Source organism: Suillus clintonianus, assembly GCF_016758775.1.
Source record: "Suillus clintonianus strain FC179 chromosome Unknown DEU56scaffold_11, whole genome shotgun sequence".
In the NCBI taxonomy this organism is placed as follows: Eukaryota; Fungi; Basidiomycota; class Agaricomycetes; order Boletales; family Suillaceae; genus Suillus; species Suillus clintonianus.
In genome coordinates this window covers 379,537-404,802 of record NW_024539235.1, presented here as the reverse complement: position 1 = coordinate 404,802, position 25,266 = coordinate 379,537, and the positions used below count along the sequence as shown (strand labels likewise).

Sequence of the window (25,266 nt, the reverse complement as noted above, 5' to 3'; positions counted from 1 at the left end):
TCTGAATTGAAACGGGAAGATCCGTCGGCAAGAACGGCTGCCCTAAGCTTCTCCTGCTCACCATTAGCAAGTGCGTAGCTCTGTAACTTATACTTCTAACGTCGTCAACGGCCCACACAATGTCAAGCAACTTTGCGCCGACGCCCGCAGAGCTTGCACTAGTAAATCAGATATTCGCTCAGGCAGATACCCAGAAAATCGGAATCCTCACTGGTGACGTCGCCGTAAAGGTCTTCCAAGGTGCTAAACTTGCACCGACCGTCTTGGGCGAAATTTGGAACATTGCGGATGATGATAACAATGGCTTCTTGACAAAGAAGGGTGTTTCAATTGCGGTCCGTCTCATGGGCCACGCTCAGAAAGGCCAGAAGGTCGACAAGTCTCTTGTGAACAAACGTGAGATTCATTGCTCTTTCACTATGACACATTACTGATATTGGGCCCTTAGCCGGACCCTTAGCCAAAATTGAAGGCGTACAGACACCTTTGATTCCACAGGGCACTGGCGCATCAATACCAAAGTCACCACCTCCCAGTTTACCTCCATTGTCTCCTCAAGACAAGGCCAAATTTACACGGATATTCCAGGGGTGTGGACCCGTCAATGGCCTCCTCAATGGTACGCCAGCTCATTTGCACATAGCAGGGGCTAATTGTCTTCCTCATCCAAGGCGACAAAGCACGCAACGTATTCGTCAAATCCAAACTCTCTGTGGACAAACTATCTCAAATATGGTGCGAAAAGTCTCTGTAACTTCGACAAAGTCTCATGCCATTACAGGACTTTATGCGATACACAAGACCGAGGCGCACTCGACATAACTGACTTTACCATAGCCATGTACCTAATTCAAGCCTCCATGGCCGGTCAACTTTCGTCTATCCCGACTTCTATTTCGCCCGGCTTATACGAGCAGGCCGGAGGTGTTTCTGTTCACGCGACTGGCGGTAGTGTGAATTTCAGCAGCTCAGGTTTTCCACCAGCACCGAGACAGATTGCTGTGCAGCCGCAGCTGACAGGCCAGGCGTCTCCGGCTCCTCCCCTTCCGAACAGACGCCTTGGGCCCAGCAGGCTTGCCCCAAATATACCCGCATTCCCTGGTGTTGCTCCTCAATCCACCAGTAACTGGGATGTCACCACAGCTGAGAAGGCCGGTGCAGACCACTTCTTCGATACATTGGATCCGCAGCGTAGAGGGTACATTGAAGGCGATGTTGCAGTACCATTTATGCTCCAATCCAACTTGCCGGAAGATGTATTGGCCCAAGTCTGGTCTGTAATTATTAACCATCTGGCTTCGGTCATTGTTGTTTCTCATTTTAGGTTTGCAGGGACCTCGCAGATATTAATAACGACGGCCGTCTGACCCGTGACGGATTCGCAGTCGCAATGCACCTCATTCAGGGCAACCTCTCAGGCAAGGATGTCCCTAGTACGTTACCCCCGACCCTTGTACCTCCATCAATGCGAGCGGGATTAGTGCCATTTGCTACTGCACCGGCGCCTCCAAAACCGGAACCCGTGCGGGATCTCCTTTGGGACGATTCGCCTCCGCCTTCGGCGACCACCTCGCATCCTCCAACAAGCATCTTGCAACCTCAAACCACAGGTACCCCGCTCTCTCCGAAGTTTGTGGCTCGTCCTATACCGCCCTCACAGGATCCCTTTGGCTCCTCTCCAGCTACATCTCGTGGGTCGCTCGGCATCTTCGTCTGCGCAGATACTGATACTTTGAACAAACAGCGTCGAACAGGAATTTCCTTGATGATGACGATACACATGCACCGCCCGTTTTGCACGACCAGTCTGCAGAAATTGGGAACGTGCAGAATCAATTCAATTCCACGCAAAGATCTCTGCAGACCGCAAAGGCTGAACGAGAAGCTCTCGAGAGCACGCTCGCCAATCAGGCGGCGCAGCTTTCAGCTCTTCAGACTCAGCTTGCTTCTGCCAAGGCATCTTATGAGACGGAGATTTCGCTTCTGAACACGCTCCGTGATCGTCACGCAGCTCAGATCGCCGACATTCAGAGAGTTAGGGAAGAACTTATTAGGGACGAGAGCGACCTCAGCGCTGTCCGAGTGGAGAAAGCAGAAGTCGAAGGGTCTTTCTTGCGTGACAAGGAAGAGGTTCGGGACCTGAACAGGCGGATGGCGGAGGTCACGACGCAAATCGCTGTTGTGAAGCAGGATGTCGAAAAGGCGAAGAAAGACGCGAAACAACAGAAGGGTCTTCTTGCAATTGCCAAAAAGCAACTTGCAACCAAGGAGTCGGAGAAAACCAAGGTGGACAAGGAGCTAGAGGAGGCACAGCAAGATCTCGCCGATACGATCAAGGAGAGAGAAGAAGCCGAAGCCGAAGTTCAGAAGACTGTGACTACGCTTTCGCTGACAGCATTGGAGCGTTCTAAGTCGCCAGACTCGGTTGCTTTTGCGGCTGCGCATCCTTTACCAGTCACCCCTGATATCACGGGAGCCATGAGCCCTATCAGTGTCAAGAGTAACAACCCTTTCGAGAGGTTGGCAATGTCCTCGGGGGTATCAACTCCACGATCTCAGTCGCCGTTCCTGTCTTTCCCTGATGCTCCTTATCCTGCTCCCCCTGGCCTATCATCGCCACCCGGTCTCTCTGCTCCAGCTACCCCGGCTACAATGCAAACCGACCTCTTTTCGCAGGCATTCGACACAGAACCCGTGCTACAGACCGACAATGCGCCTGATACAGATGGTTCCGAATTTGTCGTCGTGACCCCTCGTGTGAAGAACGGGCCCTACTTTTCCGATGATGTCGTATCGTCACCCACGAGCGATGAACATTTCACCACCCCTCCAACCAGTATCACACCCGTTAACCATGACTGTGCAAATGTTTCATCTCTCGATAGTGTTGCCGCACACTTCCCCGCCATCGATGATTTCAATGCTCAGCAACCCGCACCCGAGGAGGGGGAGAAGGAGACAGACTTGTCGACGGACCTCCAGGAGTTGGAGGTGAATGACACCGAGAGTGAAAGCGAGGACAGCCACGAGTCGGAAGCTGTCGACCGCTCGACAGACTCTGCCAAGGAGGTTTCCCCCTCCGAAGAAGTGATATCCTCACAGGCACCGACCTCTTTTGATGACATCTTTGGAGTGAACACTGATGTGCCCGAGCGTGACCTCGTTTCCAGCAGCGCACCTCAGTCAGACACAGCTGCCCCCTCGCAGAATGGCACATCTTTGGTAGATGCATTTGGTGTTCCTTTCTCAGCGCCGCTTGAAACTACTCAGTCACAACTCTTTCAACCATCTGAAACAAGCGGTTTGAATAGCTTTGACGAGGCGCTCGGCAAGATCTCGAATGGCGGTTCCACGCAGCCGGCTTCTGCCTTCTCCTTCGATTCCAACTTTGAGGATAACTTTGACTTTGGGACAGCGATGGCGTCATCTTCTACATTCCCACCACTTCCCGCCGGATCTGCACCTGCCAATGGCGTCCCTGCAACGACCGCAGACGCGGCTGCACATGCGAATGGGGCACCAGATTTCTTCACCCAGCCTGCTAGTAATGGAATATCAGCCACTCCGAAAGTGGCTATAGCACAGCCGGCAGCTCCGGTCTCATTTGATGAAGTCTTCTCATCGGGCCCCTGGAACGCCCCAAACACTGCACCTCAGCCTGAGAAGGCAGAATCAAAACAGGCGGACGCGGGAGGCATAAGCTTTCAAGATGCTTTCGGAGGCGTTGATGTCTCTCAGGCCCTAGCGCTAGACAATTCATTCTCTTCTAGAACTTCAAAACCATTCACATCCTCAGCGTCACCACCTCCGTCCGAGGGTGGTAAGCCATTCCCAAATGTCTCGCCGCCTTCATCACCACGAGGGTCATCTTCTCCCCGCGTTACGTCGTTACGCTCTGGTTCCCCTCCGCGACGTGCCACATCGCCGCCACCTCGAGCTATTTCTCCGAAGTTGCAGCGGCCATCAAGTTCTTCAGCCAAGGATGGAACTCACGATAAGCCTGCACCACCCCCGCGGCACTCTAAGCTCAGTGTATGTCCTATCTTTATTCTGCATGGTTCATTACTAATAATTGGTGCCTCATAGATTCGCCTTCCGTTTGGCAAGAGAAAGAAACAGGACTCTGTACCCCCCATTCCTCCATCGAATTTGTCACAGAATGTGACCGTTATGGAGCAGCCGCGCGTGACACCTGGTGTCGAAGACGATGTGGAACCTGTGAAGCAGTTATCTGCTATGGGCTTCAGTCGGAATCAAGCCGTTGCGGCGCTGGAAGCACACGATTATGACGTACAGAGAGCATTGAATAGCCTACTGGGAGCGCAATAGGGGGAGGGGGCCGATACGATGAACGTGATATCTTATCGTTTGATCTTCCGTTTGTAATATTTCACGTGTCCTCTCATTTTCAGACAACAGAATGCACTCTCGGAGCACACATGCACATTCTTTACTATTCATTCCACCTACTTTCATCCCGTCGTCATTCCCGAAATATCTAACTCATAAGGAGCAGGTCAAGGGGTCAGAGCCAACGGAATAATGACATTCCTTTATGCCGCTTTCTTAGGGTTTCTCTCTGTTTGACGGGTCGGCGCCGAGGCCTTGTCATTGCTATGATCATCGCCGGGCCTCGAGTGATTGATTTGACCCTGCAGCGTTGTATTCCCACCCGGATTCAGTCGATCCCGCTTTATGAGAATGCCTGTGTGCTCATTAATGGTCAGTCGTTGTTCTACATGGGGGGGATAGTATGAGGCAGACAAGGCAGTATGCTGCGGAGGACTGCCTCTTGGTCGCCGATAGGGGGGCGGTACTGAACTTAGTTATGTAGTGTTCTTAAGGTTGACGTTGTTGAGACGTTGATTAGCCGAAACTTTAGTGCCTTAAATACACGCACTAGTGCTTCCGCGAGCGGGGAAACTGAAGGGAAACTGCAAAAACCAAGTTCAAAGTTGACTGTCAAAATTTTTAGCGGACCTATATAACCATCTTTCTCCGTTGCTACTTGAGCTCGGAAATAATTTATCGAATCTTTGCCCTCATGCCCACATTCGATTTCATTGTGGTGGGCTCCGGTGGCGGACCCGACGAAACGAACCTATCAGGGTAGGTTCCTTCTTTCCGCTCCTCTCCATCTTGACTCAAACATATGATACAGGTATATGCTCAAGCCTTGCGAGGCTGCTTGGGATGATGGTATTATTGCATTGGAGGCGGGTGCGCAATCTCATAACCCTGTCTCGCGACTACCAACTCACGCTATCACCTCAGGGTCGGGTCTTGGCGCGCTCAGACATATTATGAAGCGCGACCCACACATCTTCGGACAACGTCCAACGGACGCAGATCCAGCATCTTTTACTCCTCTCACGGTGTATTCAAATGTCAAGTCAGTGACGTCCTCCCGCTCACTGCCTCACGGCCCGTAATTTAACTTGATTCTGCAGGTGTTTCCTCCTTACACACGCACATCTTGACCATATTGGCAGTCTTGTAATGGCCGCGGGCACGCTTGGCGGTACCAGAAAGCGTATATATGGCTCAACCCAGACTCTCAGAGATCTAGAGACTGTCTTCTCCGGAAGAGTATGGCCCAAATTAGCCACATATGATGAGAATAACCCACTATTCCGATTGGTGTATCACGCGTGAGTCTCATCCCACGAGTCAATCTAGCCATCTCCCTCAAATCTGCCATTCCCGCTTGGCAGCCTCCATGCAGATGGCAAATACGAGACCATCTTCCCCGATATCTCTGTCCGCATGATGACCGTCAGCCATGGAATGAACGATTCCGGTCAGTATGACGGTGCTTGCTTTTTCATCCGACACGACCCCACAAAACACGAGTTCATCTTCTTCGGTGACGTCGAACCCGACACCGTTTCTGTCAAGCCGAAGAACATCGCCGTCTGGCGCGCAGCAGCACCAAAGATACCCCATGACATATCTACCATCTTCATTGAGTGTTCATACCAAGCAGGGCGGCCGGACGGGGAACTTTGGGGTCATCTCAGTCCCGAACATCTGGTACAGGAGCTGGTCACGCTGGCAACAGAGGTTGTCACCGCCCGGAAAGCACGTGAATCACGCTCGAGATCAAGACCGCGAAAGAAGCAGCGGAAGGACTCTATGTCACCTGAGGCCCTGCACGGCGCACTCGAGGGTGTCAAAGTGTACATCATGCACTGCAAAGAGTACTTCTCCACAGAACGACCAATCAATCACGTTATTGGCGACCAATGTCGTGAGCTACTCGCGCCCCACCAACTAGGGGTCGAACTACTCACTGCGGACCAAGGCATGAAGATTGGTGCGTTCAATTGTCCTATCGGCTTTGGCGGATTTACTAATTTATGCTTCACCCAAGTGATCTGAACCTTATCCTCAACGGACTTTTCTTATCTGTTCTATTATTCGTTGGGCTATATATATTAGGAGAAATCCACCGATACCCTCCCCCACCGTGTGTATACTTAAACACTGTAGCCCTAATTTCCACTTCGCAGTTATCGTTTTACCACTAGTCTGTTTCATCACTCAGCAACGCCATCCTGCGATCGATTTCGGATTTTTTTTACGCACCACCTACCTTCGAGCCTTTCCTCGCCCAAGTTATTACCCAAACGATACATACCGTCCTTAGACTCACTCATGAACTTGCACGATCCAAGCACGAAATACAAGATCATGACGATAACATAGAAATCACCTGCAAACAGCAAAAAGGGAATACACAGGAAAAATGTAAAGAACAAGAAGAAAAAGAACTACCGCATACTGAGCATAAAGACCGTCCTTAGTGCGTACGTATGAAGATATCTATAATGCGTAACATCATAAGGTCAATCAAGTTTGGTCGTTTCGTGGGTAGGCTATGATGATGCGTAGAGCTTAACGACGCCGTCTGCCCCTGCGCTTGCCATGAAGGGTAATGAGGGGTGGAACTCAACTTCGAGAACGCCCTCTTTGGCCTTTTCGCGATGAGTAGTCATTTCTTGCGTGCAGGTCCGCGAACCGAGGAGATCCCAGAAGCGGATGGAGCAATCATGTGAACCAGACACGAGCGAGAACCCAGCTGCATCAATTGATAGCGACGTTACCCCGTCAAGATGAGCAGGCATGGTGTGCGTGCATTGTCCTTCATGCGCGGTCAATCAGTGCAAAAGAACCCGGCTGGCAAACGTACCTGACAATATGTCGAATATGCGAATGAACTTGTCCTCGTGGGCTGTGACGAGGAACGACATCGTGGGGTGGGACACAATGCGGTTCACCTGAGTTGCAGGGGTACCATCTTCATGCAAAGCATTGTCAGCGATCGTCAATAGAAGGAACGAGAATTGAGGTATGCACCATATGTGGCATCAGTCGCCAACCTCGACACCTCTCTTCCAGTCTCGATATCGAACACTTTTACCACCGCATTCTGGAATGCTACTGCCACCTTTTTCAAGTCGGACTTGATCGCCTCGACCGCAGTTGCTCCGGTGTCTTTTTCCTTGTCTTCATCCTCACCCCCTTCGTAGTCCAAGCCGTAGTAGCCCCACGACATTTTCAAAATCACACGACCTTCTGCAGCTCCGCTTACATCCCACACCTTTATCGAGCCCTCAGCGCCACAGCTCACCAATGCATTCTCGTCCCGTACAAGGGCAAGGTCCCAGACAGCATCAGTGTGCCCCACGAGCTCTCCGCGCGCGGAGCTGTCGTCATATGGCGCATATGTCGTGTGCGACGGCGAGGGTAGCGCCCAGATACGGATGCTTGAGTCGAGCGATGCGCTGTAGATGAGGTGCTTAGTAGGAGAATGCACAAGGCGTGTTATTGCGGCAGAGTGACCACGCAGGGTAAGTTGGGGCTCGAAATCGGTCGTAGGACGAGCACTGGAAAAAAGTTAGCCTCATCAGGTCTGATGGGGAAATGTGGACACCAACACAGAAGATGCTAAACTCGCGACATCCATGCGCCAAATCTTTACTGTGCAGTCATCTCCACCGGTTGCAAGACATAGCTCCGTGGGGTGGAATGCAAGTGCACGCACCGCATCCAGATGACTGAGAGCCAGGATCAGCACAGAAAACTTCGAGGGGCAGAGATACTCACTTCCTCAATGTTCGCTTAGCCTTCCATATCTTTGCACCCTCGCCCTCACCCTCCTCAACCCCAACACCTACGCTCTCCCCCTCATCTTCATCCTCTCCGACCTCCTCACCCTCACCCTCGCCTTCCTCGTCATCGCGCCACCGCTGCATTTTCATATGTTGTTCGTATGATGACCGCAACTTCTCTCGCCACTCGCCCTGATCATCGGGACGGAAGATCGCTGTTAAATGGCGCGATGGCTCCGCATCTGCGGCTGGCGCTCCCTCTCTCTCTGGAGGCGGTTGTGGTGCTGTCTGCGGGGGCGCTTGCTGTGGCGGAGGCTGCTGAGGCTGGGGTTGTTGAGGTGGTTGTGACCTTTCTTGGCTCTGCACCTGCTGCTGCTGAAACATGCCCGCACCGACATTCGTGAGTGGACTCCCTCGTTCCAATGGTCCTGTTGATGCTGGCCCGGTAGCAGGGCCAGTCATCATATTCACGCCACCACTTAGCATTGGGAAGTCCTTATTTCCCGGTCCAGTAACAACTGTGACCCCTGGTCCAGATTCCGGTAATGCCTTACGGGGACGGCCATTGTAGATCGCCTCGAAGGATTGGCTGGGTGCTGTAGGGTTCACGAGTCCTGAAGAGATTAGCGGACGGTTCGGGAGTGGGTTCATTGCTTGTGGAGAGGTGAGGTATGAGATTTCCTGGAGACATCTGAAGGAGATCATGAGCTTGTATGAAATCAGACAGAAAAACGAAAACATACTGCTTGAGGTAATCTCTGCTCCGTGCGCGGCTCTTGGGGTCGCGTCCTGGTGGCGGCTTACCGATGGAACCAACGGATGGCAGGCCTGCGCTCCAGTTCGCACTCGTACCCCATGAGGGTTGTCGTACTGGGGGCGCAGAGGTCCCGTTCGGAACACGTTCGGAGGGCAGAGGGGAATCTATGGTAAACGTACCAATGTCAAATACGGTACCAAAATAAACAGTAATAGGAAAACACGCACCGTCACTACGTGGCGAGCTGCCACTGCTCCCATCCTTATGGCTTTGAGCATCATCTTTTGCGCCTTGCTGCTGGAGCGCGGCTAATTTTGACGGTTGAACGGTTCCAGAGGGCGCAGTTAGTTGCTTTGAGCTATTGTACAGTATTATGAAGACCACATGGCATGAGAACATCCGCGAATTCAACAAAGAGGGAGGCGGCACGCGTAAGTAGGCTGGCGTGTGCAGAAGGGCAACACGAACCGTTCCATACGAAGAGCATACTCCAGCATTTTTATGCGACGCATGAGGTCGAGTTTGACATTTTCGAATGAGCGTCGCTCGCCCTCGAGGAGAGCTATGCGGGCCTATTGTGAACCATTGTGAGCAGGTTTACGCGACACGTCCAAAATATATCAAGAAATTGGGCAACGAATATAAGTATGCAGAATGAACGCATTTTGATAATACGAAAAGGCGAAAGCAAAAAGTGACTCGCGTTGTGGGATGCACATAGGAATAAGAATGACACTCACCCTCATTTCAGCTCTCTCAATCTCCCATTCGTTTCTATCACGCTCATAACGACGCCATTCTGTCTGCAAAAAGTGCAAGACACTGGAAAGATTAAAGTCCTGACCATTCTGCGGCGGTGGTGGTGGGATACCCTGGGACTGCCCTTGCTGGCCCTGAGGTTGTTGCTGGCCAAGGGAACCCTGCTGCTGCTGGCCTCCTTGATTTTGCTGGGGCTGAGGCACCTGCAAGGTGCCGAGCATAGGAATCTGGATTGTCTGTGGATGGTGAATGTTGGGCGTTGAAGAGATTGACTGTGTGCTCTGGTTGTTCTGGTGGTATAATGCAGTTAAAGCGTCGCGCTGCTGTGAACTGTTGCTGCTGCTATTTTGCGATATAAGACCGTTAGGAGGAGGAGATTTTGAAGTGGAAAGGTTACTGATCCGTGAGGTTGTGAGCATATCGGTGGTGGGTTCCTAGAATCCTATACTTTCCAGTGTTTGCAATCAACAAACAACCTTGCGAAGGCGGTAACGGCGAGTTCAACGACAACGACGACCACGACGACGACAACGGTGATAGCGACGACCACGACAATGGAAGTACGGAGAAAGGCGAGTCCACGAAGCACTTCTTTTCAATTTCACTCATTCACAAAACGCTCCCTAGTACTGATGCCGTAGTACAAATTCAAACATCCGACATTCGGGCTCTCCAAATCGTCACCAATCACTATCTTTGTGAGAACAGCCTGTCAGCAGCGTTGTTCTCATTTCCGGTTGAAATTTTATTCAATGAACGAGCCTGTGTTGACCAAAATCAGCCCAAGCATGCACTGCTCTCCGACTCTCCGACTCAATTCATGGGCGCTAGCACTTCACAGCCCCGTGTCAAGACGCATGGAATCTCGAATTTCTGATAGGCCTTCTGGCTAAGCATCGGAGCGGGTGGCACCCAGGAATGGACACGTTGCCGTTGAACACTCCGCTTTACTTTATGCTATAAGTCACTCTCACCCTTTGATCCTACGCAAGGGAGTTCCAAAGGTTGGGTCGATACGGGCCGGTGTCATTGTCTAAGCATTTGATTCTGAAAAGCTTTCTGCTCCCTCCTTACCGGCCCTTTGAACAGTTCTTGGAGTGCAGTGGACATCCATGACTATTGGCCATTTGAATCACGTCAAGAGGGGCTGTCCTTGTACCTTGTACGCGTGATTCAAAGTCCATCGCTGCCTCCCACAGTCCATCGTGTAGCAAAGCTAAGCAAGATCACCTACGCAGAAGTTAGAGGACGATACTCAAGGCAACAGGCAACAACAGATAGTATACATAACCAGTCATGTATTGCACAGCAGAATAATCCACCTGATCGACCAATCTCAGTTCAAGTTGGCCGTACATCAGCATATATAATCAGGGAAAATTGATCATAATAACAGCCGGTCAGATGGAGAATTTAGATATCATCCAAAACTGTCTATTTCTTTCCCGACCTGAAGAGAAAACCAGTCAGATAAATCACAGTGACGACCATACTCTACGCACTTCTTTATTCCGCCACCAGGAGGACCACCTATCGAATGATGAGTCTATCCTGATAGAAGCACTCATAAGGTGCTTTGAAAACTCACCCTTGACAGCTACAGATTGAAAGGTCCCTCTGCTTAGATGTATTGATTGCAGTCGGAGAGCTGAAACGTACCTTTGTCCCTTGCAGCCTTCGTAGCAGCCTCTTCGGCCTTCTTTCTCTCCTTGAAGGCCTTATCTTCATCATCTTCATCCTTATGTTCCTTCTTTGGAGCCTAGCGATTTAAAAGAGGGCTTTAGTACGGATTTGAGGCTATTAGTGAACCAACCTTTAGAGGCTTCAGCTTTCCACCTTGTCTCGACATCGATGAACCTGACAGACTGCAGAAGGTTATGCACAGCTAGGTCAGCGATTGACCTGATTTGGCAGCACTTTGCGCCGGTTCGCCACGGCACACCAACATCTCAGATGTTTTATCCTACGACCTGCTCTGACAGCACTGTGCATTTTCTCCTTCATTTACATGTTAAATACCCATGCTCAGAACCTGAGGCCGCCTGAGATGATTTGTATCGTGAACCTCCTTGTCTTTGTCACCCAAATTTGTCCGTGGCTTGGTCTCGAGCAGGACCCGCGCCGATCCGAGTCACGGCTGCCAGCAGTAAGCACTCCGAATGACTGGTTGCCTCTGGTTGCATTGTTCACTGGTTGTCACAAGAAGAACTAACTTGAACAATACGTTCATTGAACTTGGAAGATAAACAATAAGGCGCATCTGGATGTCGCCAGCTGGCTCGACCGCCAATTCCGGGTTCCAGGTCCCAGGTACCCGGACCGTCCTAGGTCCACTGGCAGCCTGAGGGTTATTACATAATTTCTAATGAATGACCGAAGAAACACCTTCCATTTGCGTATACAATGGAAACAACAACGTTTGACCTTGAACAAAAGGACGTGCAATGATTGCAATATATGATCTGCTGCTCCGCGTTCGCATCTTTAACTTGTACTCCCTCGACTGTGTCGAGCATTGTCGCGAGCGACTTTTTTTTCTGTTTTCTTGTCACTCACTTTCAGCTCGAGCAAGACACTCGACAGTGTTTTAATATCACTCATTTCAAGCAGGACTTCAAGTTTATCTAAACATGTTATTCGTCAACGTGTTTTCGACCATCGTACTGGCAGGCTCAGTTGCGGCCATCCCCTTTCGCGTCCTACCTCCTCAAAGTAAGCGAGATGTCAACCCTGCCCTAGTCCCTTCCTTCGGCTGGCCATCCGGTGTTAATCCAGATGGTGAGTACAGAAAAAATATTGCGCTTTGACGCCGTGCATTAACGTGTTTTTAAAGGCACTGGGAACTGTGACGGTGCTGTGAATGGCACTAACGGAAAGCCTATCCTGGTGCCTTGCCAATGCCCGCCAAATTCGACGTTCTTCCTTGCTGTGAGCTTTCGTATAGTCAGAGATTGCGTTGCATGCTGCTGATCACAGACTTCTATGGCAGTCTCTTAATAAAAACGTGGCAGCGGGTTTTGTGACAACAAACCCCACCGTAAAGCTCTCTTTCCCAACAGACAACAGCACGGCATCTCAGAATGCTCGTTTAAATGCAGCAGCGGTTACTCTGCAAAACCTTGAAGGTCCTGGTGTTGGTTGCCCCATTTCTTCTACCACTTTTTCTGCCCAGCAGAAAGCAATCAATGCAGAGACATCTACCACCGGGTCTTCAGGTGCTATACCCTCAATGTCTACGATCGCTTCATCTGCCCCCATATCGTCAAGCGCTGTTTCCGCGATGTCTACAGCTACGCCAACCACACCCGCGGGTTGTGCTGTCCCAACGAGCACTGCTTCAACCAGTTCCGTATCGCCCACTGCTTCAACCAACAGTTCCGTATCGCCCACTGACGCGCAGATTGCCACTCTGGCTCCACCGCTTGGGTGGCAATCGGGAATCAACCCAGATGGTGAGGAATGGTTTTGTAATGTATTTCAATGCATAAGAAACTCAAACATTATTAGGCACTGGCAATTGCGATGGTTCCGTCAATGGTACAAACGGGAAGCCAATACTCATCCCATGCCAATGTCCCCCTGATCAGACACATTATATTGCGGTAAGCTGCTCATTCCATATCTAATTGCTCTCAGTGAATGATATTCTTCTAGAACCTGACAGCGAATATTCGTGCGGGCCATGTCATCCTGAATCCCACGGTACTCCTCACATTCCCAACCGACAACAGTACAGCTGCGCAAAATGCGCGTCTGAATGCTGCTGCTGTTACGATACAAAACTTGAATGGTGCTGGGAAGGGGTGTCCGATTGTGTCCACCTCGTTCAGTGCACAACAGAAGGCGATTAACGCCGAGAGTACTTCTTAAGTGATTCCAGAGATGTTAATGTGGTTTTAAACACTCAGCGGTTCCAGAAACCGCTCTATTGTTTTTTTTTGTCGATGATGTGTGTATCAAATAGCAACTCCTCCTTAATGTCGTACAATCATATTCTTGGATTTTGGCCAGAAAAAAACTCGGGGCTCCCGATTTCTAAATTCCTGAGTTCTCAATTTCCGAACTCCGCTCCGAGCCAGAGATCACGCTGAGCTCAGATTCCAGAAGCATACTCGAGTTCTGCATTTCGCATCATTTCATCTGATAGCAATAATCAGGGTATAGCTCAGTAACTAATCGTTGCACTTGCTAGGCTAGAATCACTCTACAGGCTGTCAGAGTCCACCGTCAACGACATTTACTTGGTCACGTAGGCGGAATTGAGTCAAGTTGGAGTTCCTGGACCATCATGGATGTAGCGTCCTGCGCGAGAGAATGGCGCGTCGAGATATCTCGAGAGTGGGATGTGCGTTCTTGTCTCCATTCCATCTGAGACACAGGACAACGCGCAGATTGTTGACGCGATACAGGTTCTCGGACCTTTCCCCATCCACGCCAGGGAACAGCATTTCCTTTCTCCCGCATTTCCCCTTGATTGTGGGCATTCATATCGATTGTGTACCGTGAGCTTGAACTAATCTGCTATGGGTTTCAAGTGTCTGAGAATATAGATTTGACCCGCACCTATCCATCTGCTTATGCTGATGGGGGATATGTCTCTTGGTCAAAAGCCAGCTCAGATGAACACGGAGGTCTCAAAGTATCTCATCCTAATATTCGGTGGGAGCAGCTTCGCGCGACCGAGGGATGGGCTGCCCTGCAGCACCACAATGTCCTCCGGACGCACCTTACAGTTTATCCTCCAGATTCTAAACAAGAGATGACCGAGGCCGATCCACGCCTGCATGTTGAGTGCCTCCAGGGCGCGTATTTTTCCATCTTACCAGGTGACGAGACAACTTGGACAACCCATGTCCCGGAATGGCATATGGGGAATGTTTACGCACTCGAGCGTGCCCCTGTGCAGTTCGTCTCGCTCCCGATGTCTCCAAGTAGAGCCAAAGCGACCCGATATCAAGTAGTTCTTTGTGGACCTTACGAGGTGATCCGACTTCTCGGAGACTTGTAACATCATCTTAATTCTCTACTATCAATAGATAAGACTTTTTGGTGACCCTCGGTCATACAACTCAGGACATCCCATTCTAAACATCAATTTTACAACCTCAATCGATACACCCCCATCACTTGGAACATCACCTTCTTTTGCGACACCCGTCGTACATGCACCTGCTCACAATATCATACCGGACTTCATTGATGGCCGACCGTTCTCCCCAACGCTAGGAATTGGACTTCGAAACGTTGATTTTGTCCGCAGCACTAAACTAAGTGTATCAGGATGGTGGACAGTTGTATCAGCTGTGATTCCACCTTGTGCAGAGCTGGGGCTTTCATTATGCAGCCTTTCAACAGCAGTACGGCTTGCGCCGACTCAAACAGACATACTAACGCTGGAGTTCCGTCCCGATTCCGCGCTGATCTCCGCCGATATCACAGAGCTTCCCATAGACATTACAATCTCTCCCTTCCATGATGGGTCTGCATGTAGTGCCGTTGACGAGCAAAAAATATTCAGAGTCAATGTTCCTATCAGACACATTCCGATGTGGACTTCTGACAGTTACACTGCCATCCGAGCGACGTACAATTTGGGCTTCAGCAATCCAACCATATTCTTGGTACTTCCCCCTCGATATTCCAATGACGAAACTGAAGGAGGGGCGAAAGAGCCAATTTTAGCACTGCGTATGTGATAGTCTACACTTGATAGCGCCCAGTTTTCATGGATTTTGACTTTTTCTTCCGTTCACCATTTCTAGATGGTGCAGGTGTCGACATCATCAACCACACATTTTGGGCAGACAGCCTCCCTCGACAAGACAATGCCTGGGTGGTCATTCCATCTGGCCGAACTTCCTGGGTAATTTACATTCCAGCGTCCTATCCCATACATTTGATTAATGGAGGCAGGGTCTCGATTGGCATGGCCCTTCTGCTGCTGATGCTTTCGCCGCTGTGGCAGCCCTGCACAACCTACTATGCGCAGGATTTGTGGACTGGGTTTATCCTCGAGACACAAAGGTTATCGTCATGGGTCACTCGAATGGAGGACAAGGAGCATGGTATGTAGCAAGTAGATGGCCGGACAAGGTAAAAGCTGGTATGTTGGCTAAACTATATTTGAGGATTTAATTAAGATAACGGCGAAAAGTCGTAGCCGCTGCGGGATACATCAAGTCGCAGGCATATGTTCCATGGACGATGTCGAGGTAACATGAAACCCTCGTTTCCATGTCATGGCATCGGCGCTGACCAGCTTCTTGGTAGATTTGCCCACTTTATTGACCCAGCGCTCCGCGCTATTCTAGAAACATCGCTCCTACCAGATGACAATGACCTATTCCTTTCCAATCTCGCTCACACGCCTGTACTCGCAATACATGGGTGTGTCCAGCAATAATTCTTCTTGACGAAGCTACTCAACCACTGACCAGTGGCATGGATGACAATGTCCCGCCGTGGCACACTCGTGAGGCAGTGAGGGTGCTCATGGAATGGAATCCAAACGCAGACGTCACGTATGTATTTATGCTGCTTTTGGACCCCAATGACCGCTCATTGATATGAAGATACCATGAGGAGCCTGGTCAGCCTCACTGGTGGTTCGAGGTGCTTAAAAATACTCGTGTTCAGGCATTTCTTGACCGCGTTCGCTGTTCTTCTCACGACGCGCCGAAACCTAAATGTCGCAAGTTCACACTTACTGTTGCTGTTCCTGCAGAGAGTGGGCCAAGGGGAGGTTGGCGGGTGCACGCCCTTGAAGTGCCTGGGAGGTCTGTGACGATCTCCTCTTATATTGTATACAAGCTTGACGCAACGACATTTATCACAGGCTTGGTCGTTTGGAAGTATGCGAAGATGACGAAGGAGGAGTCAATGTCAAGGCCTCGAATATCAGTGTTGTTTCCGTCGACCTGAGCAAAGCTTCTGTCAATAGACTTGTCATCAACAGCCAGAGCATCTCGCACGCCAGTACGGAAGCTGGAACACTCTGGCTAGAGCAAGACTCTAATCAAAACTCGACCAGTTGGAAGGTAACGTCATCTTGTGTATCTTGCTATACAAATATTCTTCATGGTTGGTTGAAATAGGCGGTAGATTCTTTCGCGGAGAACTTCCAACAACCGTATGGACGTGCCCAGGCCATTCTCAGCGCAGACGGAATAATCGATATTGTGATTCCATCGCTACATCACTCCCCCGAGCTATCTGTAGCCTTGCGAATCACTCACATCCTGCGAACTTACCACCTGCTTGATGCGCGAATATTTTCTGCACGTGAAGCGGAGAATGGCCTGGCATGCGGCGGTAATATGGTGGTCATTGGTTGCGCAGGCTCTTTGTTTGTCAAAAATCTTCTAAAGCGCAGTCAGAGTGAATGGTCATACGAAGGAGGAGCTTGGGTTTTGAACAATAAAAAGTTCGACAACCCTTCTTCTGGTGGGTCGGGTTTAGGTGTTAATGCTGAGAGATACTGAAAGTTGTCTTACAGGTTTGCTTTTCCTCATCAAGAAAACATTTAATGCTTCAAAGACGGTGCTGTTTCTGCAATCATCTGAACCTAGAGGACTTGAGCGTGCGTTGCGATTGTTCCCCGTCCGCACGGGTGTCTTGGTACCCGACTGGTTGGTAGTTGACGAGAGAGCAGATAGGATTGGGGCAGGTGGTGTAGAGGCAGCCGGGTAAGTTCTTGGTCATGTATCGGACTCTTTGACTCAGACATGCTTGCAGTGTTTGGGGATCAGCTTGCAGGTCAAACGACGGCAAGTGGGGATTCAACGCTCGCATGTCATGGCTTAATTAGCATAGAATGCCCATAGGTGTACATGGTATTGTAAATGTAAAGGATTTTTTAAAGGGCGTTATAAACATCGACAAGCCAGAGGTGTGTCGGCAAGGTTGTGCAGGAGGTTTGCTATAATCAAAGTTCATGTTACACCTTGTTCAACACTTGAAAACGGTGAAAGGTTGTTACAATACAGTGAGTGCAGTTAGAGAACAAGGAAAAAAACCCAAAGAAACAGATATGCGCGACAGATAGCAGGAACAAAGACAGAACGAGTCTATGGCTGATAGATGGACCTCGCGACCTGCAACATTGATTGAGTAAGAGTGTCAACTAAGCAGTAAGGCAACTCACGCTCTCAAGCAACATGGTGACTTCGGGTGCGACACGAATGAACTCCTTGTTCCAGAACTCGTACTTCAAATTGCGGAGCAGCTCAATGAAGGTGACCAGAGCACCCCAGGGGTGAGGACGATGTACGATGAAGCGCTCCAGAAGGACTCGAGTCATCACTTCACGGAAGCGATCGTCCTTCACCTCCATAAAGAGGTGGAGAAGCAAAGAGCTGAACCAGTGGGTATGGGCGTTTGGATATCGCAGATGGAGGACCATGGAGCTCAAGAGGTGGTGTTGTCCTACACATCACGTCAATATCATAGTGTCAAAAAAAGCAGATTTTTGAACTCACCTTCAACATCTAAATTAGCAGCTAGATACTGTAGAGCAACGACGCCAGGGTCGCTAGCGACAAATACAGAGGAGCCACTCCTTGCCTTGGCCTGAGCAACTGACGATACTCCAATGTACATGACAAGGGAATTTATCAGTGACAGGTTGTACGACTCGGTCAAACCCTCTGGCACGCCGGGCAGCCTCAAGCGGTCTTTGAGTATTGTAAGGAATGAAGGGGTACCACGATTAAGGAGGTATTGATCGAGGTTGTTGCGGAGGTCAGCGCTTTTGAGACCTGAAGCAAAGTCTGATAGAATGGGTGGTATCGGTCCCATTTCAGGAATTGAGTCAAATTTGATGTTGCGTAGATGAGGGTCAGGAAGGATAATAGACATGGGGAATGCGCTGAGGATGATGTTGCGAAGCTGGATGCAACGCGGAGGGATGACATCACAGAGACTAAAGTAGTATTCGCTAAGGAACTCCGGGAAATCATGAAGAAGGACGAGGAGGAGTCGAAGGGAGCCGCGGTACAGGTCACGAGATGCGAGTTGAAGATCAGCTTCTTTCAAGAATGGAGCTAGAAACTTGAAGAGGGAGAGAAGGAGCTTGTGGAACGCGGACCAACCCTGACACCACTAGGTCAAAAAAAGATCCTCAGAAATAAAAGGGCATATCTCACCTCGCGGTTTTCGGATAGCAGCAGTTTCGGCATGAAGAGTCGGTGCGAAACAAGACAAAGCCAAGAGAACGCGAACCCAGGGAAGTAGGTGGGTTGCAAAGAACTGAATGTGTCGCTGCGGGATTGTCAGTGACAGCAGAAGTGAGATACTGAAAAATATGAGTTACCTGATGGCGATCAGCAATTGGAAATAAGCCGAGCCTAGATGTTCTGCGATGGAGTGCAGGTCGCTGATGAGACTGGAGAAGAATCTGAAGAATGGCTTCTGTTGGAAGAGAACGCCTTGTTCTTCGTGCATGTTCGCCAGAACAAGAACGAAAATCGACAAAATCTTGGTGAGGTAATGAACCTTCGCCTGGTCGTTGTCGATCCCGGAAGCGTCGCCATGATACTTGATGATATAGACAATCAGTCGCGACATCGCATCGAGAGCTTGGAAAGCGTAGTCGAACTCTCCGTTTGCCATGCATTTGATATAGCTGTTCACACCTGCCTCCGCACACACGCGGAAGAAGAATGAAGAAATGTCCTCGACCTTCAAAATTCCCTGCTTCGTGAGCTGGGAGATGAATGGAACGAAAGCTTTCTCCGGAGAGTGAGACCTCTGGAAGATGGAAACCCATTGCTGGAACCAGCTGAACAACTTTTCCCTGAGCTGCTCGGTTTCTGGCTTGACCGATGGCTGACGGACCACCATGCCATCTGCCGGCAACGTCGTGGTTCTGCGAACGACTCGAAGGTCATCAAGGAGGCGGTTCACCCTAGTACACTGGTTAACACATAAGCCCACTAAATTTGGTCGCAACGTACTCTTCATTGGCATCGCCAGCGTGTGACAACTGTCCAAGAACGTCAATAGAGAATGTCAATTGACTCTGGGAAGCAACCGGGGGATCACTTGATAGACATTCGCGAATGAGACCTGCTGCGAAGTTTTGCAAACTGGGGCGAGGATCAGTAAACAAATTCTTCGCGAGCTGTTGATCCTGAAGCGAAGTGCTGACAAGTCCGCTGCGTAGCAGAGTCACAGTGACAGGAATGTTAAGTTTGCGCTGAAGCGATGTGAGCGGTGACTATATAAGAGGTACTTGGAGACCAACCTCATCCTCCGCATAGAGCAGCCATGTAATAGCCTCTTTAGCAACATCTTCAAACGAGCGGCACAACTGTTCCAACAAGGCAACGTAAATCTCTCTGCCAAGCTGAGAACTTGTCTTGTACAGGAGCTGAACAATCTTCTGAGACATATGGAGGGGCGTGCGGTTGTGGTCGATGGAATTCGCTGCGACAAACAGGATCTGCCGAACAAGGTGACGAAGATCGTGATTGGGAGGAAGGGCAGCCAGTGATTGGATGGGCAACTGAATGATCAGGCTCTCCAGGTCTCTCAGGATCGTCTGTGCGCAAAGATCAGGTTTCCGACGGTGTAAAATGGAGGGCGTGCTTACAGTAAAGCGTTCCATTGCTTCCTGGTGGGACATTGAGGAGTGGGATGCGATAGCTGGCTCTGGGGCGGGCGAAGCAGCATAAAGAGCTGGATTCAGATGTTCATTACGTGAATACGACACCGTCGAACTTGGCCGACTCATTGGTGCACCACGCTTCGAGTCCAAGGCTAGATTGAGATGAAACGTCAAGCTGGGCTTCATTGGAACATCGATAATAAACAAACCGAAATCCTCATAAACCGCCGCTTGATGGGGTTGCAGTCCTGTCGGCTTGATGCGCAGAGGATCTGGAAGACTAGCAGAGAAGTTTGAGGGCGGAGCTGCAGGATCCCAAAATGCCTGCCCGCTGCGATGCTGTTGAAAAGTAGAAGTCAGCTGCAGTCTAATGATATATGCCAAGCAATATACCTCGCGGTAGCGACGACGAGCCTCGTATGACGCGGCAAAACCCTCATCCACATCTGTCACTGCTCGCTCCATAGCAGCTTTTTCAATCGCTGCACAGGCAACGTCCACATTGTCTTGCACGAGAATGGCCAGGACTTGCTCCGATATCGTTTGCTGGAACGCTGTAAGTAATCGCCCAGCATCCCATACATGTCAGCCGCTTACATCGTTGAATCCATGGTCCACCAGAGAAGAACGCAAGTGACCTCCGAGATTGCTCTTCAAAGGTTCCTTACAGGTGACCAGTGCGAGACTCCCGGCAAGCTTCTGTGCCATCAGGTGGCCAGCCTTGCGTAACTTCTCCTCACTAGACTCCGTCGCGAAGTCCTTGGCGACCAGCTCACGAGTCGAGATGCCAGCGATCGTCACAGACCTCTCAACAACTGGAACAATGATCTGGGGGACACCTCAGACTAATGAAGCAGAAATCAATGTACAATCACTAACCTCCCGGACAGCACGGTCGACAGCAAGTTGCACTGCACGCTTGAAGGAGTGGTTACCATTGTAAGGTGCAAGCTGCGCGCTGACCACAACGCTCGTGGCCAAGCTCGAGAGAATTGATTCAATATGTGCCCCAACAGCACGTTGAGGCTCAGCTGCAGGTGTAGGGCCAATCGGCATGACCTGGGTTTCACCCTGCATATGAGTAGGATCAAACCCGTTCATCGGCATGGAGTCAATGTCGGTGACATATTCGGGAATGGCAGGTCCTGTATCGCCAGCAGTGGCCCTGTGGCGCACAACATTCATAATCTCGATGGCGGCGAGGTCGATATCGAGGCCCTTGCACAGCATCTCGATCTCAAACTTCAAGTTCAACTTGATTTCACCGTAGTGGTAGAATTCGGCAAGTAGAGTTATGACCGCCATCAGCCAAGGGTTGGGCGGCTTGAAGACCTTGGATTTAGAGCAAGGCTCAAGAGTTTTGCAAACGAATGGAATGGCGACAATAAGGCGCCCATGGTCAAAGCCCTCCAGGAGAAGGTCCTTGAAGGCCAGGTTCTTGTGACGGATCGGCTTGTCACGAGCAAGCGTGATAGTTCCAAGCCACGACGCAATGTTCTTTAGGACCAAACGCTCCGAGGCGATTTGCATCGTCTTCTCGCTGTTCAAAACCGTCGCTGCTTTGGCAAAAGTCTCCTGCAGGATGTACTTCGACAAAATCCGTTTGTCAAGCGCATCGAGGAAACGCAGATACAACTGGTGGTTGTTCGGCTCGCTGCTGATACGTTGGTCTACCAGATAATTAGCGAACCACCTTGAAAAGGCATCATCAAATTGCTCCTTCATCTCCGATAACTTGGCGTCGAAGTTGCTGGGCGCGAGGTTGTTCACAATGAACAGAATTTTGTCAGATATCTCCTCCGGGGGCTCGACAATCTCGGCATCAAACTTGTCGGGGTGGATGGAGGTAAACACAGGCGCAGGGTCAGCCGTAAGACCAGCAGAGATTCCGCGCATATCAGCGTTACTGCGTGATCCGTCGCCACCTACAGCGATAGCACGGTGAATGACAGCTGCCAGATCGGGCCGAACCTCCATAAGATGGGGGATTCTGAGAAGAGCCTGACACAGAGGCTGCCATTCAGCAAGGCGGGATTCAAAGCGAGAGAGGGCTTGGAGACCAAACTTAAAAAGATTGGTGTCGGGGGGACAGTTGAGGGCGTCGACAACGTAACGGATGGCAATTCCAAGAGGAACTGAGTCTACGAGATCATGATGAATGATGGAGCCAAATAGATATCCGGTCATGGCAAGCTCGCGAGCGGGGTAGTATGATTGGAAGAACTTGTATTCGTCGAAGAGGAAGTGAAGCATGCAGGAGAAAATATCGTGGTCACGAGTATCAGACGAAATTTTGCTGCGTTGGAGAAGGGCGATGACTTCATCGATAGATGTCTGTTCATCATACATGTGCTTGTAAATGGCGTCGACCTCACTCTCAATCTCCGCTGAGTAATTGACGACTGTTAATCCAGGATCGATCTCGTTGCCAGGGATGAGACTCATGAGACGAGGGTGAACCTGCAAACAGGAGTTGCGAACTTCGAGGCAGTAGTCAATGTCATCCCGAGGCATTTTAGCAGAACTGCCAAAAAAAATAAGCGAAACGAACAAGCAAAAAAAAAGACATATACACTCACTTATTACGGAGAATGCGAAGGAAAATGGTGATGGTGTTGGGATTTAGGGACAGCGTGCGGCTATCGACGGCAGGATCCGACATCCTTGCCACCTTCTCGCTCTCCATCTTGACTTCCAAAAATGCAACCATGGCGCGTAAGAACTCGGCTCCGTGTTGGGATACGTGATCGGCCAACCACTTGTCAAGGTTCAGGTACTCTCGGCGCGATGCTAGCGAGGCGACATCCAGGGCAAATGTGAAGGGGCGAACATCCAGCAAGCTCTCCAGAATCTGATCCCATTTATAGTCATCATGAGCGCCTTGAGGCTCACTTTGGCTTACCTTGAGGTCCTGAGCTACGTCCAGGATCCTCGAGATATTGAGAGGATTTTCCTCATAGAAGTCGCGGAATGCATCGGTCAGATAGGTCGGTTCGATCTGCCACAGACGCATGAAGACCAACTGGTGATTGGGGTGTCCAGCAAGGAACATGGCCAGAAGTTTCCGAGAGTATTCCACGCGAATCTCGTTCCAGTTCGCATCCTTGATGCCATTAAGGAATAAGCACACGACAATGAAATAAAAACTTACTGGAACTTGCAGTAGGCCCATTTGCACGAGTTCAGCGCTGATCTTGAGTGCCTTGTCGAGCATATCCCTGACACATGAGCGAATTTCGTTGATGTCCGAGTCCGCGAGTCGTACGAGAACCTCGAAGACATCCAACGAATTCCAAGTGTGACTCTGTACGTTGGCTGCTAGGGACTTGATTGTGGGACTCGCAACTGCGACGTCGTCCACTGTAACGATCCTCCTGCCTGGCAAAGACACAAAATTGAAAGTATCCGCAGGTAGCGAGAGCAACGCATCAAGAAGTTTCAGTTGATATAATGAGTTGGACCATGTCCCCCAGAAACCAATCACAGCGTGAGGATCGGCGTCGCGTGGGCAGTTAAGCAGAATGGCGATCAGAAGCTTTAAGGTAGCAGTATCCACCCCATGACGGTCGGGTAGATCGAATGCCTTAATAACATTCGCCCAATTCAAAGTAGTGTGCTGATCATGCACGTGAGTAAGTGCAAATCTCGATCAAATAGACACTTACGAAGCTGCTCAACGCCCTCACCAAAGCTCCGACATCACATAGAGTTGTACCCTCCGCGGCCAATCGAGCCAAATTGGACATGATCTCCACCAATTGAGCGTCTCGAGGAGGATTAGCGTCCGAAATGCCAAAGCGCTGAAGCAGAGCGCAAACAGTGTCCGGATCACTTGTAATGTCAGGACCCAACTGAATCAGCGTCTGAACCAGGGAAGTCCCAGGAGGCAAGCTGCGCAAAAGGGTTCGGATTATTATTGGGCGGAAGTGGTAAACGCGCTGCCCTTACCTCAACGTTGGGAAAATGCGTTGCACGATAGGAGCGACAATTTCGGGCCCATACTTTGCCTGCGCAGCAGCAATAAGCGCTTGACGCTGCGTGGGGTCCAAGATGGGGGTCTCAGCAACGGACTCGGAAAGAAGATTTGACATGAGTTTCGCGACTTGCTGAGGAGAAAGGTCGGCATGGTCGAACGAGGGGTGCTGGCAAAGTGCAAGTACTGCAATTTCAAAGTCGTGTCGTATAAGAGTCATTGCTTGAGCGGCAAATTCTTTCCTCGTGGGCGAAGAGACGATGGCCGAGGTCAGGACAAGTCTCTCCAAAGGACGTAAAGCAACCCGATCAACGAATCGCAGGAGATCAAAGTGCCTGAATGCGTCCCCTTCGCCCTTGTCTATGCCCTCACGAAAACGGTCGGCGAGGAAAGGGTCACGCGCGAGTCTTTGAGTTTCTTGAACGAGGAGTCGGAAAGTCAATGCAGTGGAAGTATCAAAAGCCGATGGAGGCGCTGAAGATGCTAGTCTGCCTTGGGAATGAACAATCAGACGACGAATAAAATGGAGGTATGTGTCGAGCCCGTGCTGCTCAGAAAGCTAAAAAGGAGTTGCCGTTAAAATAAGAATGATTCAGCGATACAAGAACAGCTAATCTGATGCTGATAATACTCACCGAACGGATTTCAAGCTGATTGCGGTCGAAATTGTCTTCTGTGAGGGTTGAAAGAAGGAAGACGATTTGAGCCTTTACTATTGTATGTATATTGGCGTTTGGAGGATTATCCATCGCCGAAGACCTTGTTGCAGTCTCCGGACGTCGCGAGACGATCCCACCAGCGGACGCCGTTTTGAAAAGCGAAGTAATTAGAGAGTAGAAAGCACGTAGGCCGAGTCCAACAGTGAACACACCAGCCCGGTGGCAACTCGTCCTCGCTGCCAACACACAAATCCGGGTCCTGTTTGCAGCTCCGATTAAAAACACCTAATTCAATAATTATTATTTTACCCCTGGCAGCTGCATGAACGTCCTGAACGCCATTAACCACAGGCATGCATTATCGTGTATGTTGCGATATATCGTTTCAAGGGACCGCA

The 25,266-nt window shown here is 50.3% G+C and overlaps 7 protein-coding genes across 7 annotated transcripts; 4 read left to right on the top strand and 3 right to left on the bottom strand.

Moving 5' to 3' along the window:
• Positions 1–119: 119 nt before the first annotated feature.
• DEU56DRAFT_869486 (uncharacterized protein) lies at positions 120–4,329 on the top strand (the record flags this gene model as incomplete). Its single annotated transcript, XM_041355560.1, has 7 exons — positions 120–396; positions 449–619; positions 672–735; positions 782–1,273; positions 1,333–1,691; positions 1,745–4,032; positions 4,087–4,329. 7 exons carry the CDS (start codon positions 120–122, stop codon positions 4,327–4,329), a joined length of 3,894 nt encoding a protein of 1,297 aa, XP_041212471.1.
• Positions 4,330–4,906: 577 nt separating this feature from the next.
• On the top strand, positions 4,907–6,460 carry DEU56DRAFT_58598 (cAMP phosphodiesterases class-II-domain-containing protein). The gene is made up of 6 exons (XM_041346946.1): positions 4,907–5,109; positions 5,162–5,220; positions 5,275–5,392; positions 5,451–5,651; positions 5,715–6,316; positions 6,374–6,460. Exons 1-6 carry the CDS (start codon positions 5,045–5,047, stop codon positions 6,379–6,381), a joined length of 1,053 nt encoding a protein of 350 aa, XP_041212470.1. The 5' UTR covers positions 4,907–5,044; the 3' UTR covers positions 6,382–6,460.
• A 222-nt stretch (positions 6,461–6,682) lies between these two features.
• Positions 6,683–10,084, bottom strand: DEU56DRAFT_781527 (WD40-repeat-containing domain protein). The gene is made up of 9 exons (XM_041352043.1): positions 9,612–10,084; positions 9,340–9,443; positions 9,099–9,229; positions 8,858–9,035; positions 8,110–8,805; positions 7,941–8,060; positions 7,360–7,889; positions 7,193–7,300; positions 6,683–7,144 (listed from the first exon to the last, which is right to left on the bottom strand). Exons 1-9 carry the CDS (start codon positions 10,047–10,049, stop codon positions 6,879–6,881), a joined length of 2,571 nt encoding a protein of 856 aa, XP_041212469.1. The 5' UTR covers positions 10,050–10,084; the 3' UTR covers positions 6,683–6,878.
• Positions 10,085–10,872: 788 nt separating this feature from the next.
• DEU56DRAFT_781524 (translation machinery associated TMA7) lies at positions 10,873–11,539 on the bottom strand. The gene is made up of 5 exons (XM_041352042.1): positions 11,444–11,539; positions 11,290–11,389; positions 11,219–11,227; positions 11,133–11,160; positions 10,873–11,080 (listed from the first exon to the last, which is right to left on the bottom strand). The coding sequence occupies exons 1-5, from the start codon at positions 11,477–11,479 to the stop codon at positions 11,065–11,067; spliced, it is 189 nt and encodes a 62-aa protein (XP_041212468.1). The 5' UTR covers positions 11,480–11,539; the 3' UTR covers positions 10,873–11,064.
• Positions 11,540–12,260: 721 nt separating this feature from the next.
• DEU56DRAFT_908985 (uncharacterized protein) lies at positions 12,261–13,500 on the top strand (the record flags this gene model as incomplete). The annotated part of the gene is made up of 5 exons (XM_041357056.1): positions 12,261–12,408; positions 12,464–12,558; positions 12,620–13,082; positions 13,138–13,232; positions 13,285–13,500. The coding sequence occupies 5 exons, from the start codon at positions 12,261–12,263 to the stop codon at positions 13,498–13,500; spliced, it is 1,017 nt and encodes a 338-aa protein (XP_041212467.1).
• A 473-nt stretch (positions 13,501–13,973) lies between these two features.
• Positions 13,974–17,437, top strand: DEU56DRAFT_869477 (uncharacterized protein; the record flags this gene model as incomplete). Its single annotated transcript, XM_041355559.1, has 13 exons — positions 13,974–14,106; positions 14,166–14,611; positions 14,667–15,318; positions 15,393–15,493; positions 15,544–15,733; positions 15,785–15,842; positions 15,901–16,017; positions 16,068–16,151; positions 16,203–16,406; positions 16,466–16,667; positions 16,725–17,073; positions 17,126–17,315; positions 17,386–17,437. 13 exons carry the CDS (start codon positions 13,974–13,976, stop codon positions 17,435–17,437), a joined length of 2,778 nt encoding a protein of 925 aa, XP_041212466.1.
• A 248-nt stretch (positions 17,438–17,685) lies between these two features.
• Positions 17,686–25,101, bottom strand: DEU56DRAFT_58510 (Not1-domain-containing protein). Its single transcript, XM_041346938.1, has 18 exons — positions 24,845–25,101; positions 24,185–24,768; positions 23,902–24,127; positions 23,388–23,852; positions 23,139–23,339; positions 22,816–23,087; positions 21,116–22,760; positions 20,834–21,064; positions 20,630–20,782; positions 20,446–20,575; positions 20,222–20,388; positions 19,874–20,170; positions 19,584–19,825; positions 18,941–19,534; positions 18,774–18,888; positions 18,108–18,720; positions 17,774–18,054; positions 17,686–17,723 (listed from the first exon to the last, which is right to left on the bottom strand). The coding sequence occupies exons 1-18, from the start codon at positions 24,956–24,958 to the stop codon at positions 17,697–17,699; spliced, it is 6,357 nt and encodes a 2,118-aa protein (XP_041212465.1). The 5' UTR covers positions 24,959–25,101; the 3' UTR covers positions 17,686–17,696.
• Positions 25,102–25,266: the final 165 nt, after the last annotated feature.